Source organism: Podarcis filfolensis (genome assembly GCF_964270895.1).
Source record: "Podarcis filfolensis genome assembly, chromosome: 12".
NCBI classification, from domain to species: Eukaryota; Metazoa; Chordata; class Lepidosauria; order Squamata; family Lacertidae; genus Podarcis; species Podarcis filfolensis.
The window spans coordinates 14,967,373-14,985,246 of record NC_139614.1 but is presented as its reverse complement, the minus strand read 5'-3'; the positions used below and the strand labels follow the sequence as shown (position 1 = coordinate 14,985,246).

General features: G+C 45.2%; 1 protein-coding gene and 1 long non-coding RNA gene across 2 annotated transcripts in view; both read left to right on the top strand.

Annotated features, from left to right (window-relative positions):
- Positions 1-17,874, top strand: part of LOC310745667 — a 90,287-nt gene that overhangs the window by 40,554 nt on the left and 31,859 nt on the right. The gene's annotated exons all lie outside the window — the stretch shown is intronic.
- LOC310745325 (translation machinery-associated protein 7) lies at positions 10,617-10,943 on the top strand. The gene has a single exon (XM_083577514.1). It carries the CDS (start codon positions 10,658-10,660, stop codon positions 10,850-10,852), a length of 195 nt encoding a protein of 64 aa, XP_083433640.1. The 5' UTR covers positions 10,617-10,657; the 3' UTR covers positions 10,853-10,943.

The window sequence follows — 17,874 nt, the reverse complement described above, 5'->3', positions numbered from 1 at the left end:
AGATACTCTCATTTTCCTACTCATATTGAAAGACTGCCCCTCAATGAGGCCAAACTTAGATTCACAAAATGGTTAGGGGTATGCGTAAAGGAAAAGGGACCCCTGACCATTAGGTCCAGCCGTGACTGACTCTGGAGTTGTGGCGCTCATCTCGCTTTATTGGCCAAGGGAGCCGGCATACAGCTTCCAGGTCATGTGGCCAGCATGACTAAGCCGCTTCTTGCGAACCAGAGCAGCGCATGGAAACGCTGTTTACCTTCCCTCCAGAGCGGCACCTATTTATCTACTTGCACTTTTGACATTCTTTCGAACTGCTAGGTTGGCAGGAGCAGGGACCGAGCAACGGGAGCCCACCCCGTCACGGGGATTCGAACCACCGACCTTCTGATTGGCAAGTCCTAGGCTCTGTGGTTTAACCCACAGCGCCACCCACGTCACAGGGGTATGCGTACCCCGAAGGAAAAGCACTCTATCTATCCAGTGTGGTTTTTTCCCCCTTAGAAATGTTTAGGGGTACTCTCATTTTCACTCAAGGAAACTACAGTGGTACCTCTAGATACGAACGGGATCCGTTCTGGAGCCCCGTTCGCATCTAGAAGCAAACGTAACTAGCAACGGCACGTCTGTGCGTGTCACTTTTTGCTGCTTCTGCGCATGCGTGTGATGTCATTTTGAGCATCTGTGCATGCGCAAGCAGTGAAACCCGGAAGTAATGCGCTCCGTTACTTCCGGGTTGCCACGGAGCGCAATTCGAACGCGCTCAACCCGAAGCACATTCAACCCGAGGTATGACTGTACCACTTTATAGTTCAAATTGGGGGGAAATAAATACAGTAAATGGACAAAAGTACAAAGATTCACAAAATGTTTAGGGGTATGCATACCCCTGTGTCTCCCCAGAAAAAAGCACTGGTTGCAACTACTTCAGGGCATAGGAGCCAACCCCCCAACCCCAATAAAATATGTGAGGGAGGCCGTAGCCAGGATTTTTTGGGGAGGGGGAAAACCTCAGATTTGTATTGATTTGGGAGGCAGCTGTCCCCCTCTACACCTATGGACCACCCTCCCCCCCAAGTTAATGGGCATTGTCATTCAAATAATGTGGGTGCACCCCATCATGTGAGCGACTATACGGGGCAGGGCTTACCTGGGTCTCCTTCCCGCCCCAATAATTTATTCAGGTTGGCACCCCTGCTTCAGGGGATGCTTTAAAAGCAGCCTTCCTCCTCACCTTGCCAAAAGCAAAGCCCACATGCACCTGAAAGGTGTGGCCGGTTGCTTTGAGCTAATTTCACAGAATACAAGAGTTGGAAGGGATCCCTGAGGGTCATCTAGTTCAAGCCCTTGAGATGCAGGAATCTCAACACTAGGTCCTCCCAAGTTGAAACCGGACCCTGCTTCGCTTTGCCCATGTGCTAGCAGTTTTGTTGCACCACTAGGAGGCCTAAATCCGAAGTAACCATGAGCTCTAGACGTGTGGGGTGTGTTCCCAAAGGGGCATGAAGCTAAGGTGCTGGTGGGAGGCATGACTTGAATTAAAACAGATGAACAGGGGCTCTGGGTTTATGAATTGCAGTATGCACTGCCACCACCCTACATAATGTGAACTGGGAACTGAACAAGTCTGGTGGGATACAGAGGGTAATAAATAACATTCGATTGCATGGATTAAAACCAAACGGCAACCACTTCTTGAGCATAGGTTTTTGAAAGCGTTAGAATAATGCAACCCTGTGACTATTTGTGCAGCCCATTCCTATGCTTGTCTACTTGGTGTGAATCCCAATCAGGCCCTGGTCTTCAGGCTGCCTATAGCACATAGCATTTGTTGAGTGCAGGCTTGCAAACAAAAACTCCCTGCAAATAGAAAGCTACCGCAGCAAGGAAAGAGCTAGGCAAATAGTCCACTGTGGTGAGTTTTTCAGAATAACTATTAATGAGCAAATGCCTAGATTTGATTTCATCGGAACTGAGAGAAGATGACGTCTGCCAGCAGTGAAATGACTTTTGGATAAACACCAGCATGTGAGGAGATACTGCAACAATAGGCTTACAAGCTGCAACAATAGGAGAGTCGAGCATACAAAATTCACAAAGAAGCACATCATTGCTTGCTTGAACTCGCCTGTGGAAACAACTCAGAGGCCATGAAAGAAGGAAGGTTAACAACAGGAAGATTTAAAGGAACTATTGGAAACTCAAGGCAGTAGAGATATAAGATGATCAGAGCCCCCCCGAACTTGAAGCATGGGAAGTCCCAATAAAAAATTATAATTTGGCAGAATATTCGGGCTATATGATATGTATTTGTATAATTTGGAATATTTAATGTGATTTGATTGGATTGTTAAAATGGAAAATTTAATTTAAAAAATATATATATTTTTTAAGAGTTTTTCAGAATAACTGCAACCGTGGTGCTGTCCTCCACACAGTCATATGTGTGAATCAATACCACGTAGATAAACATGAGAGTGAGTAAAGAAGTTATTAGTCTGTATTTAGTAATGTTTTAGTGCTCATTTAAAAAAAAATGTGTTAGAACCCTGTAGCATTTTTTTCTAAAATAAATACCAACACCCTTGTATTGTTCATACCGAAGTATATAAATGTTCCTGCTATGCAGGTTGCTATAATGTGCTTGCTGGCAGCCTGGTTCCAAGTATTAGAGTTTCTGCTTGCAGTGCCTTCTTACTGATGTTGCGCTGCACTTAAACACTTAATGGATCGATCTGTAAGGGTATTAATTGAAGCAGAGGTAAAAGCCTGACCCCATTAAAGCACACAGAGCTTCATGTCAGGACTTATCCTTCGTTTTGTCTGCAGTTCTGGTCTCCCCCATATCTCTCATGATGTAGCTCGATCCAATTAAAATGAGATGTGGGAGATTTGCAGTTTCACAGCAGCTCAGCATTGCAATATTTTGTTGTTGTTTAGTCGTTTAGTCGTGTCCGACTCTTCGTGACCCCATGGACCAGAGCACGCCAGGCACTCCTGTCTTCCACTGCCTCCCGCACATTGGTCAAACTCATGCTGGTAGCTTCGAGAACACTGTCCAACCATCTTGTCCTCTGGCATCCCCTTCTCCTTGTGCCCTCCATCTTTCTCAACATCAGAGTCTTTTCCAGGGAGTCTTCTCTTCTCATGAGGTGGCCAAAGTATTGGAGCCTCAGCTTCACGATCTGTCCTTCCAGTGAGCACTCAGGGCTGATTTCCTTCAGAATGGATAGGTTTGATCTTCTTGCAGTCCATGGGACTCTCAAGAGTCTCCTCCAGCACCATAATTCAAAAGCATCAATTCTTTGACGATCAGCCTCCTTTATGCAATATATGCTAATACAAATGTTTAGGATAAACAGAGCCATCTTTCCCATTAGTGTTAGTGGTTCGTTGCACCAGGGCACCGGCCTCTCGGGCGCCTTAGCGAGTGGGAGAGCTGTGCGGCTTTGCCAACAGCCTCCCCTTTCCCTGCACGCCCACCAGCTGCGCCCTGCCAACTATATGGTTGGCGGGCATGCAGCTTTCTTCCCAAGCCTCCGCAGGAGGAGAGCAATCCCCACAGAGGCTTAGGAAGGAAACTGCACGCAGCTTCCCTCCCAAGCCTCTGCATCTGCTAAAGATGGCCCTGTTCCTGGTCATTGTTCTCCTCCTGCTTCCTGGCGAAAGGTGGCGTGCAGCCTTCCTGGGCTCCCTTCTCGGACACCCCAACGCCAGAGAGCATGTCCGCCAGCATGTTTTCCTGCTTGATCGCCACCACCACACCAGGGATCAGAGCAGTGGGGGTGGCAGAGGACATTTTCCACACACCCCTTGTTTTGTAGTTGCTGGGGGGCGCCGGAGGGATCTTTGCACCACGGCACCAGATGTGCTTAAAATGGCCCTGAGGATAAAGGTGCCATTCTGTCAAGGTACATAAAGAGCACAATGCAGGACCTATCTATACCACCTTTAAAGGTAAAGGTAAAGATACCCCTGACTGTTAGGTCCAGTCGCAGACGACTCTGTGGTTGTGTGCTCATCTCGCTCTATAGGCCGACGGAGCTGGCGTTTGTCCGCAGACAGCTTCCGGGTCATGTGGCCAGCATGACTAAGCCGCTTCTGGCAAACCAGAGCTGCACACAGAAACGCCGTTTACCTTCCCACCAGAGTGGTACCTATTTATCTACTTGCATTTGACATGCTTTCGAAGTGCTAGGTGGGCAGGAGCAGAGACCGAACAATGGGAGCTCACCCTGTTGCGGGGATTCGAACTGACAACCTTCCGATCGGCAAGCCCTAGGCTCTGTGGTTTAGACCACAGCACCACCCGCGTCTCCTTTATGATTTAGGAATATGTTAAACGGATTACTCAGCTTTTGTGATTCATTTTTTTATATTTAGAAACTTCTCACCTCTTAAAGCTAATAGCTGGCATTCAAACATTGGAAGCTGTCCAAAATGTAAGTCAATGCAATGATAAAAGCCTTCAAAGATGAAGAAAAGAACAATACTGAAATGCACCAAGAAAATAAGCCAAAATGGTTCGCTGGATCGTTTGATGTATCTGTTACTGTAGGATTACAGACACAGAGAAAACAATGCCAGAAAATGTGGGCTTGGGTTCAGAAGCCCAGCCGCCCATGCCTAACACTTTGGAACTCAGATGAACTCGTGCACACTTCCAAGTGAATTCCTGTTCAGATCTTGCAAGAGGAATCCATTCTGTCCAATACAAAATGAAACTTAGCACTACAGATTTGGTCTTTGCTCTTTCCTCCTATACAAAGACCCAGAAGGTGACAATGGGATTTTTTCTCTCTCCCTCAACACAAGCTTACAATGTTATTTGGCCACGATCCTAGGCAGGTTTTACATGGAAGCAAGTACTCTCAAGAGCATATGCGTAGAGACCTTACCAGTGCAATCCTATACTCCAAGCTAAGTGTGCATAGCAAAGTGTTTCTGGGAAACTCAGTCCTGTCCCTCACTATAGCTGCTGTGGCAAAGGCAGAGACTTGGGGGGTGGGGGTGGGGAATCTACAGCCACATTCTCTGCAAGTTTCAGAACTTTTACGATCCTCTTCTTTCCTACATCTTTGTACTATTTATTTCTTCAACGTATTTATACCCTGCCCATCATTAACCTACATTTTGAGGAAACTAACAAAGTAAAAACAAAACACTGTAAATCTGAAATTAAAACAGTGCAGTATGAAGTGGGAGGGTGGGGAGATGGAGGTCAAAAGCAGCCTCAAATAATTAAATAGCAAGCACCTGGAAATATATCAATTCCCTGTATAGGGAAGTTTTTAATGTTTGATGTTTTACTGTGCTTAATGTGTTTAATTTGTTGGAAGCTGCCCAGAGTGGCTGGGGCAGCCAAATCAGATGAGTGCCATAATAATAATAATAATAATAATAATAATAATAATAATAATAATATTTGTCTACCAGGCAAGCCTTTTAGAGGAGAGTGTTCCAGAGTTGGGGTATGACAACAAATGAAAATACTCTTTCCCCAGTCTTCAACTGCCTTACTTGGGAAGGCAGAGGGAACAAATCCTCCAAAAGTAGCCTAGATGTTTGGACTGGTAGGTGTTCCACTGCCTGAGGCAAATAAAAAGCTGACAACCTCCAACCCTCTGTCCTCCATTCCATGTAGAGAGGCTAGCAGGACTGGCAGTTGAATCTCACTTCAACACTGGTGACAGCCAGTGTCGAACTTGCTCCTACAGGGGCAGCGATGGCCACCAACTTCAACAGAGGAGTGGACAAATTCACAGAGGAGCAGGGTATCAATGGCTGCCAGCCATGATGACTCTGCTCTGCTTCCATGGTCCGAGGCAGCATCCTTCTGAATGCCAGTAATCGCTGGAACCATACATAGCTTCTGCGGCAGATATCTTGATGTAGGGAAGGTTTCCTGTGGGTTGAACATTTGAAAAACTCCAGCCATTTGAAACACTCCTGCTTTGCTCTCCAGCCTTAAGGCTTGCTATGTTGCCAGACTTCTTCTTTGGCGATCACTTGTAGCCGAGTAAGATTGTCTTCCATAAACATGGTCTTAACCATGAGTCCATAAGTGACTGTGGAGGCCAATTCTGGATCCACACATCCTTCCACAGCGGGGACATTGGTTTCCGGACAGGAGTTGATCACGGTGTGGATTTGCCAAGCGTGCCTTCCTCTTAGCATGTTTCTCCCTTGCGTCCTGAGTTTGTCTTCAAAGCCCATGACACCTTTGGTAAAAGCTGTTCTCCAACTGGAGCGCTCGCAGGCCAGTGTTTCCCAGTTGTCAGTGTTTATACTACATTTTTTTAGATTTGCCTTGAGACAGTCTTTAAACCTCTTTTGTTGACCACCAGCATTACGCTTTCCATTTTAAAGTTCGGAATAGAGTAGTTGCTTTGGAAGACGATCATCCGGCATCCGCACAACATGACCAGTCCAACGAAGTTGATGTTGAAGAATCATTGCTTCAACACTGGTGATCTTTGCTTCTTCCAGTACACTGGCATTAATTCGCCTGTCTTCCCAAGACTACAACCGCCCATCAGCACTAGATAGCTCAGGGAGCACAGAAGCTCTAGTCCAGCAGTATCTGGGAACCCAAGATTGAAAAGCACTGCCGTGAGGGATACTACTGACAGAATGAATCTTCTCTTGGTGCTCTGCATGCCACCCATTCTCTGACTCTTAACAGGGCTGGATTTAGGTTTGAGAGGCCCTCGGCTACTGAAGGTAATGGGGCCCTTTATATGTCCAGCTGTCCTTTGTCAACAACAAACTGTCACTTTTTTGTGTTGAATATATGCTATATGGTAATTTATGGACCTAATAGGTATCTAAAGCCATTTGCACATGCAGAATGTAGGCACCCTATATACTGAAATGAGCAAACCAGTGATATTTGAGGGAGCAGGCTAGCATTACTTACATCATAGGAGCCTAAACAACACAAAACACTGTTGCTGTATGTATGTAGGTTTTATTTTTATTTGTTTTTTATCTTATATTTTGGAAATGTACATCCAGGGTTTTTTTCCTTTAAATTTTTTTGGGGCCCCCAAGAGAGTGGGGCCCTAAGCAATAGCTTGGTTAGCTTATACGTAAATCTGGCACTGCTCTTAACCAGCTATTCCTGCATTTCAAATGCATACAAAGCACGCCTGTGACTTGTTTGCTGCTTATAGAGAAATGCATTACACAGAGAGGCAGCGGGGAATTCATCCTACTCCTTTTCCTTGTTACGTTTGCCTTTTAAAAAAAAATAAAATTGAGTCATACTTTTCACAAGAACATAGCTGTCCACAATTCAGGAAACTCCACCCTAAAGAAGCATGGCAAATAAGTTTATTTTCCAACTCATCTGTTTCTGGTCCATTTCCTTTCAACATTTGCTCACCATAGTTAATGTTGAGTCCAACGCACTAACGTACTAGGAAACTTGGAAATGTAATGTACAAGAATTTGATATACAGAGTCTTCTTGCAGAATCTCCTTCCCCTTCAGGCAGTTCTATCCTGACCCCAGGAGTTGGGGCAGAGCTCTTTCTGATTTTCTGCAGAACTGGGTTGGCATTGTTTGAAGGCTGGGGATGGGATTATCATAAAATATTTCCTCCAGGGTGTGGCCTCCACTCCAGCAGAGTGACAGCAGCTATGTAATTACGTCATTTGGGACAGATTACACTGGTGTGCATTAGGGTCAGACAACACTAAGTGTGCGTTAGGGTGTGTATTTGGTTTGTTAAACTATTTCTTGTTTTTGGAAAAATACAGAAGCTCCAAACAAGTCCTCTTTGATATGGGGTGAATGAAGGGGTAGCCCCTGACCTCAACTTCCTCCACCCTTTGAAAATGCAGTTGTGAGAGAGGGGAAGAAGGTCTCGAAAGGATCCTCTATATTGTATAAATCCCCATCCCAATGAATAACGGCAAACATACAGCCTAGACTACAAGGTCAAGAGGAGGTCAAAGAGACATTTCCCCTGGGATCTGCCACTGTATTCCTCACTTTTTATGTTCACGGCTTAGGGTTGGAACATCTTTTCAGGTTAACATCAGATATTTGTCCAGACAAGTCCTTTCTCACATTTTAAGTCCTTCTTCAGTGACTTCTTTCAGAGACTCAGCCCTCCTTCTGCTCCGACTGGAGATCTGAGCTCAGAGGCATGTGCTACAGGGCACATTTAGCTCATGATACCTGAGTATCAACCTGAGTGAACTGAGATGAGAGTGTGATGCAGAGCGTCCCCAGTGCTTTAAGGCTGAATGTTGGAAACTGCCTTAAACTGAGTCAGGCCATTGGTCTAGGGTAGCTCATGACTGACAAAAGCTCTCTGCAGTTTCAGTCATCCTCCACCCCAGGAGTCTTCTTCCATCAAGAACCTCTCCCGAGACTTCTTCTGGCTTCTGGGAGAAGGCCAATTTCAGCTACCATCCCCGCTTTCTTTCCATGTAGCTCTCCCTAACCATAATTCCACTTCTCCTGCCTCTCTCCTAACATTAGTGCTTTCTTTGTTTCAGTAGAGCGAAAGTGTGTGTGGTGTACTGGTTAAGAGCAGTGGACTCGTAATCTGGTGAACAGGGTTCGCGTCTCCACTCCTTCACATGCAGCTGCTGCATGACCTTGGGCTAGTCACACTTCTTGAAGTCTCTCAGCCTCACTCACCTCACAGAGTGTTCGTTGTGGGGGAGGAAGGGAAAGGAGATCGTTAGCCGCTTTGAGACTCCTTAGGGTAGTGATAAAGCGGGATATCAAATCCAAACTCTCTCTCTAAACTCTAAAGTCCAAAAAGGAAAAGGTCACGGGCTACAGATTCTCCAGGCAAATGCATCTACTGCTCAAATAAAATAAAGTAGAGAACTGTAAGACAGGCCCATAAAAGTGTCTGCTTGCACTTTCCCAGGCATGTCATGTCATCTGTTTAATTTCCTCTGCACTCTGGGTGAATGTAGAAAGGTAAATAACATCTCTATAACAACCACCAGATAATTAGTACTGTCAGAGCTGAGTGAACAAATGAGTCTAAATGTTAAAGATGACAGGGGGGAAACACACAGTTGTTTTTTTTTATTACAAAGGAAACTTACTCTCGGGTGAGTATGCTTAAGAGTGCAGCTAAGTACTACTGATTTACATGAGATTAGTTTAACAACATGACTAACTTTTAAAATGCTCACTGGAAGGACAGATCCTGAAGCTAAGGCTCCAATACTTTGGCCACCTCATGAGAAGAGAAGTCTCCCTGGAAAAGAACCTGATGTTGGGAAAGATGGAGGGCACAAGGAGAAGGGGACGACAGAGGACGAGATGGTTGGATAGTATTCTCGAAGCTACCAGCATGAGTTTGACCAAGCTGCGGGAGGCAGTGGAAGACAGGAGTGCCTGGCGTGCTCTGGTCCATGGGATCACGAAGAGTCAGACACGAGTAAACGACTAAACTACAACAACAACTTTTAAAATAAACCGAACAGCACTGAACTCAGGCTGAATGAATCACATCCTTAGAACATATTGAGTTTAGCAACGAGTCAATACTAGACTAATGAAACTTGCTTTCTAATGCACACTTACTTGAGAGTAAGTCCCATTGCATTCAGTGAGCAAATATGCAAATGCTCAGGGTATTAATGATGGAGACATATTCATATAGAGCAGGCTTGCCCAACCTGATGTTCTCCAGATGTTCTGGGCTACACCTTGCGCCATCCCTGGCCATTGGCCATGCTGGGTCGAGTAGATGGGAGTTTCAGGCCAAAACATCTGGGTGGCACCATGTTGAGGAAGATGGTTATACAGCAATAAAATTACAACATGGCCATTTATAAACCTACTCAAAGTATAGGTTGTCTTGCAAGAGCGTTAGCCTTGGTGGTAGCTAACAGGGCATACCTATAAATATGCAAATAGGAAATGTCTTCCTCTTGCACCCCACCCCTAGAAAAGGAGCCAAATCTGCATAAATGTTAATTGCATTTGCTCTAGGGTTGCTTGTTTAGATTTCTAATACACACCTCTATCTTCCCCCTGCCCTTTGACACTTGAAATGTATATATTTAGGACCCACCCTCTTATTGTGATTGGAGCTTGTTTTAGGCTGTTGTTAATGTTGTGTTTTAAACTGTTGTGACCTTCTGCAGACCCTCTGAGTGTCCCTATTTTCCAGGGACAGTCCCAGATTTACAGAAACCATCCCTAGTTTCTGACTTGATCCCGAAATGCCCCTCTTTTCCTTAGGACGTCCCTTCTTTCATCAGAGGAATGTTGGAGGGTATGGAGTTATGCGACCCCTGAGCCATCTGAAGGCATCTGAAGGTATAGGGAAGTTTAAAAAGAAAGTTCTATGTTTTAATCTGTTTTTATATCTGTTTGAATCTGCCCATAGTGGCTGGGGCCACCCAGTCAGATGGGCAGGATATAAATATTTTATTATATTTATTATTTTATTTTTATTAAACAGGACATCCCTATTTTCCTCAGGTAAATGTTGGAGGGTATGCTGCCATGGGACCTAAGGATAATGAATCAAAATAATAATATCAGTCAGAGCTGGGCTGCAATCTATTGAGAACCCAAAAGGAAATCTAAAATTATTAACATATAAAACACAAGAGGGCCTTTGGGTGTCGGAACGAGCGGAGGGTCAGGAAGAAGCAAGCCAGGAGGCAGCATCATGTCGGGACGAGATGGTGGCAAGAGGAAACCTTTGAAACAGCCCAAGAAGCAAGCGAAGGAAATGGATGAGGAAGACAAAGCATTCAAGCAAAAGCAGAAGGAGGAGCAGAAGAAACTTGATGAGTTGAGGGCAAAAGCAGCTGGCAAGGGCCCACTTACTGGAGGTGGGATTAAGAAATCTGGTAAAAAGTAGCAGATTTGATGAGACTACATGGCAAGAAAAGCATTCACTCTCACTGGATGCTTGGCACTGGGATAGATTTCCAGGCTGATGTTGTGGGAAACATTACCGTATTTTTCGCTCTATAAGATGCACTTTTCCCCTCCTAAAAAGTAAGGGGAAATGTGTGTGCATCTTATGGAGCGAATGCAGGTGGGAGGCTCTGCTCAGCGCTCCCTTTAAAGAGCCCCATGGAGCGTGTGTGCAGCTCTTGGGGGCTTTTCCCCGAGGGAGGAAGATGAAAAGTATTGCTATGCTGTTGAAAATACAATCAAAAGGACCCATGGAAGGGATTGGGGGAAGTCAGAAGATTCAGCGCCCCTGCCCCATGGTAACATAAGAAAAGAGTACCAGCCAGCTTTTCGAGCAAAGCCAGGAATCTCCCTTGCTACACATAACTGGACTGCGTTGTTGCCATTGTGGTCTGTAGGTGGCATTATTTTATTTTGGTATTAGCCTAGGGCTTGCCGATCAGAAGGTTGACGGTTCGAATCCCCACGACGGGGTGAGAACCCGTTCTTCGGTTCCTGCTTCTGCCAACCTAGCAGTTCGAAAGCATGTCAAAGTGCAAGTAGATAAATAGGTACCACTCCGGCGGGAAGGTAAATGGCATTTCCGTGCGCTGCTCTGGTTCGCCAGAAGCAGCTTAGTCATGCTGGCCACATGACCCGGAAGCTGTATGCCGGCTCCCTTGGCCAATAAAGTGAGATGAGCGCCGCAACCCCAGAGTCGTCTGCGACTGGACCTAACAGTCAGGGGTCCCTTTACTACTAATAAAAATTTTATTATTTATACGCCACCCAACTGGCTGGGCCTCCCCAGACACTCTGGGCGGCTCCCAACAGAGGACTAAAAATAGAAGAAAACTTCAAACATTAAAAACGTCCCTAAACAGGGCTCCTAGTTTTTCACCGGCTTCTGTTCAACCAGCCTTTGATTTCCTCTAATTGCAGCTAGTTCCCTTCCCTATCTCCTACTCAGGGAAATGCCAGGATTTACAGAAATGCAAACTTTTTTTCCAAGGGGGGAGGAGCTCTAAAGGGGATCCCTTTTGTACCAACAGCTGGTGCGGGTTTTATCGTCTTATAGTACAGCGGCCACAGAATGCAGACTGACTTTGTTAGGAGCAGCAGGCAGGCGGTGAGCAGCAACAGCCCCCACTGCGATATTTGGGTGCAGGGCCCTCTTGTCAATCATCGCAGTACCAGGATGGGTTTCGTACATGTAAACAAAGGATGCTTCAAAGTCAGGCTGCCATTTCCTGAACATCTACTACATCATGACACCAGGAGACACGATAAATTAGCGTTTCAGTTCTGAAAGAAAAGTTAAACGTATGCTGGGGTTATTTAATCCAATTAGGCATAGAATCCCAAAGGAGTTCAGAGCCATTAAAAGATTATAAGGGCTAGTATAATGTCATGTGCTGAGTTAATTACTACATTCCCAGTTATCAACTTAAATGTGATTTAGTATGTCTAAGAATGCTGGATCGCTTGTAATGAATTCTGAGTAGTTTTGCATCGTATCGCCTTCAATGCCTTTTATTTCGAGCTCTTTAAATCTTTTAAATTCTAGAGTGCAGGGCTGAAGTCTAAAGACACCGCTGCTGGGTCTCACTAATGTCAGTGGTGTATGCAAATAGGGGCAACTGATGTCCTCTTACATGATCAGTAAATAGGGACCATCTGGGAAATGGTTTATAGCTCTCTGTGGCTCTCATTAGGCTCAATGGGGCAGGTTGCAGTAAACAAGACTGTTAGAAGCCTGAAAACCAATTGCCTTGAAAAATCCAATGGCTTTAGGTCCCTTTAACTGGTCGCGTTCTGCTCCAAGAGCTTGAGCAGAACCTCAAAGTTAACCTTCCAGTCCAACCATATTGTTCCAAGGCACCAGCCTTTGTTGGCTGGAAGAAACAGCTGACCATGTAATATGGAACTGTTTGAAGTAAAGCAGTGAATAGTGGGGCAGGAGAGCTGAAAACAATGCCAATATATTTCACATCTGGCAACCAATGTGCCCTTTTGTTTTCAGATTGTACATGGGTAAGGTAAAGGGACCCCTGACCATTAGGTCCAGTTGCAGCCGACTCATCTCGCTTTATTGGCCGACGGAGCCTGCGTACAGCATGACTACGTCATGGCCGACGGAGCCTGCGTACAGTCATGTGGCCAGCATGACTAAGCCGCTTCTGGCGAACCAGAGCAGCACACGGAAATGCAGTTTACCTTCCCGCTGGAGCAGTACCTATTTATCTACTTGCACTTTGTGTTTTTGAATTGCTAGGTTGGCAGGAGCAAGGACTGAGCAATGGGAGCTCACCCCGTCGCGGGGATTCAAACCGCCAACCTTCTGATTGGCAAGTCCTAGGCTCTGGGGTTTAACCCACAGCGCCACCCACGTCCCAGATACACTTCCAGAGTTAATGCTAAATATGTTACTTCTGCTGCATGAGCCACCATTGCCACTAGAGGGACGTGAAAATTTGTATCCTAGGCTTTTTAGGCTCCTCTACCCATGTACTATCTGAAACCAAAACAATGCATTGGTTGCCAGACATGATTCCCCACTCAGCTCTCCTACCCCAGTAGAAAGAGAACCTCTTTTAAATAAAAAGAAAGAAAAAATAGTGATTTGGATATTGTAGATTTGTCTAAGGCTGCTTCCCTTTGAAACTAAAAATAATTGGGGCTCAGGGTTAGAGACGATGGCTGTGTATACACTATGTGTTTAAAGAAAATGGCTCTCAGCCCCTCAAAAAAATCCTGGGAATAGTAGTTTGTTAAGGGTGCTGGGAACTGTAGTTGTGCGATGGATAAACTACCGTTTCCAGGATTCTTTGAGGGAAAGCATGTACAGTGGTACCTCGGGTTAAGTACTTAATTCATTCCGGAGGTCCATTCTTAACCTGAAACTGTTCTTAACCTGAAGCACCACTTTAGCTAATGGGGCCTCCTGCTGCTGCCACACCGCCAGACCACGATTTCTGTTCTCATCCTGAAGCAAAGTTTTTACCTGAAGCACTATTTCTGGGTTAGCGGAGTCTGTAACCTGAAGCGTATGTAACCTGTGGTACCACTGTACTTGAAATCTATGGTGTGTATGCAGGTGTCAGGCAGCAGAGGAACCAATCCCCATGGCAGGTTGCCAGGAACAGATAAGACAATCAAAAATCATTACCACCTGCTTTTTATTCACAGAGAGGCTTGGGAAAGCAGCCTGTTGGAATAGTGGTGTTTTCCCGAGTGACTCTCCAACCGCTTTTTCTCCCACTTCCTCATTCGTCATCCCTTCTACATGTGGCGCTGAGGGGCCTTTGCTCTCCTACTTTCTCCCCCCCCCCCAATAATTTTTTATTATTTTCTTTACACATTCATTCTTACAGTACATTAATCAACCTATAAACCTTATGCTCTGCCGAGCTTGCGACTTCCCTCCCTCCCTCCAGTTGGTATCCCTTATCACATCCTGTCGTGTATTTTATCTTTTTACACCTAAATCATCTTGTCCGCATTGTAGGAGTTACTTCAATCCTGCTAGTGTCTTTAAGTTTTTACAGTTGTCCTTTAAATACACAATAAATTCACTCCAATTTTCCTGGAACCTTTGATCGTCCTGATCTTGAATTCTGCCAGTCAGTTTGGCTAACTCCACATAGTCCATCATTTTTGTTTGCCACTCCACAATGGTAGAAACTTCTTGTGATTTCCAGTTTTGGGCAGCAGTGGCATACATGAATAATCTTTGATCTTTTGTCTTAATCTCCTTTCCCTTCAGGCCAAGCAAAAAAGCCTCTGGCTTTTTAGGGAAAGTATATTTTAATATTTTCTTAAGTTCGTTGTAAATCGATTCCCAAAATGTCTTTACTTTATCACAAGTCCACCACATGTGATAATATTCACCATCCACCTCTTTGCACTTCCAACATTTTTTATCCCTCATCCTATACATTTTTGCCAATTTTGTCAGTGTTAAATGCCACCTATAAATCTTCTTTCAGAGCCGTACATGCCGTAAACTTCATACTTTCATTCCATAATTTTATCCATGCATCCAATTCAATGTTATGCCCAAAATCTATAGCCCATCTTATCCTCGCTTCTTTCACTTCCTCATCTTTTGTAAACCATTCTAACAACAAATCATACAGCCTGGATAGCGTTTTACCTCTGCCTTCTATCAATTCTATTTGAAATATTTATTTTTTTTATCCTCAGACCCAACTTTCCTCTTGTCCTCATTCAGTATATCATTTACTTGCTGGTATTTGCCCTCCTACTTTCAAGGCTTGCTGGCTTCTGGGAAGGGGTGTGTGTGTCTGGAATGCTTTCTAAAGACACTGTGTCCATCAGCTGTTGCCCTCCTGGCAGTGGCGTAGCGTGGGGGGTGCAGGGGGGCCGGGCGCACCGGGCGCAACATCTGGGGGTTAGGGTTAGGGGGCGCAAATCCACGGGTTAGGGGGCGCAAATCCACAGGTTAGGGGGCGCAAATTACTTGCCTTGCCCCGGGTGCTGACAACCCACGCTACGCCACTGCCTCCTGGTGCTTAACTTCCTCCTCTCCCATTATTTCCCAGCCATCCCCCTCATCTGCCTTTGAGCTCTGACCTCCCTCAAACCCCCGTTGTAATTCTTAACTCTCTTCTTCTCTGGGAGGGTCAGGCTGGGGAGGCAGTCTCCACCATTCCTCCTCTGTCCAGTCTCTAACAGCAGCCCATAGAAGCTTTTGAGAGCTGCAGGGCTTTATGAGCAGAGGCATGGTAGATGTGATGGTGGCAATGGGGTATTTCTTCTGGCCTTGCAACACACTCTGGGTGTGTTCACATTACCGCCTTAGTGTCAGTAAAGTTGTGTATTCCCCCCCACCAGTGTGTTTCACAACTCTTCTCCACCCCAACTGTTCACACTGCAGCTTCAAACCATTTATGTTTTCATTATCCTTTCTGTTAGAATACAGTGGTACCTCGGGTTACAGATGCTTCAGGTTACAGACGCTTCAGGTTACAGACTCCGCTAACCTGGAAGTAGTACCTCGGGTTAAGAACTTTGCTTCAGGATGAGAACAGAAATCGTGCTCTGGCGGCGCGGCAGCAGCAGGAGGGCCCATTAGCTAAAGTGGTACCTCAGGTTAAGAACAGTTTCAGGTTAAGAACGGACCTCCAGAACGAATTAAGTTCTTAACCCGAGGTACCACTGTAATAGGGGCATGGTTTGGGGCTTCATAATCTTTTATTCCAGCTTTATATAGCTGTACGTGGCTAGTCTTCCACATGACTAGAAGTCTGTGTGTGCTGTACACATGTAATTTTCCCTTTTCTGCCAATTTAACTGGCTTTGTCCAAGAGGCCTTGAGTTTTAACCAAGGACTAACCACATCCCTTTCTCTGCAAGTTTCTATCTCTCAGGACGCCTTTGTGAGGCAATGCAGCAAGAGAGATGCCGGCTGCGAGTGGAGCAATAATATTGCCCCATTGCTACCGCACCAGTGCAACTTTTGGACAAAGGTTTTAAGGCACCAACCTTAATGCCACACATTAGCTAGCAAGGGAGGACTCTGGCAAATGAAATGCTTCCCCACCCCCATTACAGAAATTAAAATATCAGTATGCCCACATGCTGTCAAGCTGTCAGCTGCAATGTTCACAATCCTGTCTCATCCACAGCTTGTTATGATCAAAAAGGCTTGTATTCTTCTAAATGCACTTTCTCATGCTTTGAGAGTAAATCCTTCAAGCCAATATATCTTACTCTTCTTGACATACTCCATTAAGCCTTCAATGATCCATGCATCTCCCAGCTTCCATGTATGGCTGTATTTTTCTAGTGTTGCATTGTCCTCTCAAAGTAATTGATGGTTCCAATCTGATCTGATTTTACTTATGACATTTTGCAAAAAGAAGGAAAGAGGGAGAAGGGGGGGCTCCCTAAAGGAAAGGATGTAGGACCGGATTTAAGGTGGGATGGGCAGTTCCCCTGCACAAATTAATAATAAATAAAAAGGCACATTTGTGTGTGTGTGCTAAATAAAAAAAACAAATTATTGTGAAAATAAGAAATGTTTAGCGGGGGCACCAAATTTTGTCATCGCTCAAGGCACCATATTACTAAAGGCCACACCCTGAATTAGTGCATCCAAATATGAAAGAGAATAACGGTGTCGCTCAGAGACACGAATGCGACAAGATCTGTTCCCCAACTTCTAATAGGTCCTTTTGGCTATGGCTGATGTTGTCATAGACTCACATAATCCCCAGCCAACTTGGGAAAGGCTAAGTCGAGCATCCCTTAACCAACATTGCCCTTGCCCGCTCTCCTCTTCTCTCTGCAGGCCTATGCACACTTACTTTGGAATTAAGGCACAATTGAATTCAGTAGGACTTACTTAGGAGTGAGCTGCATTGCACAGCTGCGATCATATGCATATACTTATTTGTGATTAAACCCCATTGGCATTTTGTGGCTCAGTTGGTTAGAGCGTGGTGCTGGTAATGCCAAGGTTGCAGGTTCGCTCCCCATATGGGACAACTGCATATTCCTGCATTGCAGGGGATTGGACTAGATAATCCTTAGGGTCCCCGATTCTACCATTCTATGACTCCACATGCAGGCCTAGCATCAGACAAAATGTGACCTGTGTTTCTGAAAACTCTACATTCTGCTGTCACATGATACCTCTTGCACATTTTCCCCAGCGGTGTTCTGCTAGCTAGGCTTCGTCTCCGATGCACAGAAAATATTGGGGAAAGTATGTAGATATTCAGGATAAAAACACACACACACATGTATGTTATATTTATTCTGCTACAATATATACAGTTGCTGCTACAGTAAAAACCTTAAGATGCCCTTGTTTAATCCTGCGTTAGAGAGGAAATAAATATGAATAGCAGCGTCTGATCCACAAGCGGGCAGGATCCACTCCCACGTGGAATTTCTTTCTCTCCTGTGAGTCAAGTGTGCCTGCTAGAGAATGTCCTGTGGCTCCTTGCAGCGCTT

Bases quoted from the DNA above. Each gene is read 5' to 3' on its own strand.
- LOC310745325 (XM_083577514.1), top strand. From the start codon at position 10,658: ATGTCGGGACGAGATGGTGGCAAGAGGAAACCTTTGAAACAGCCCAAG.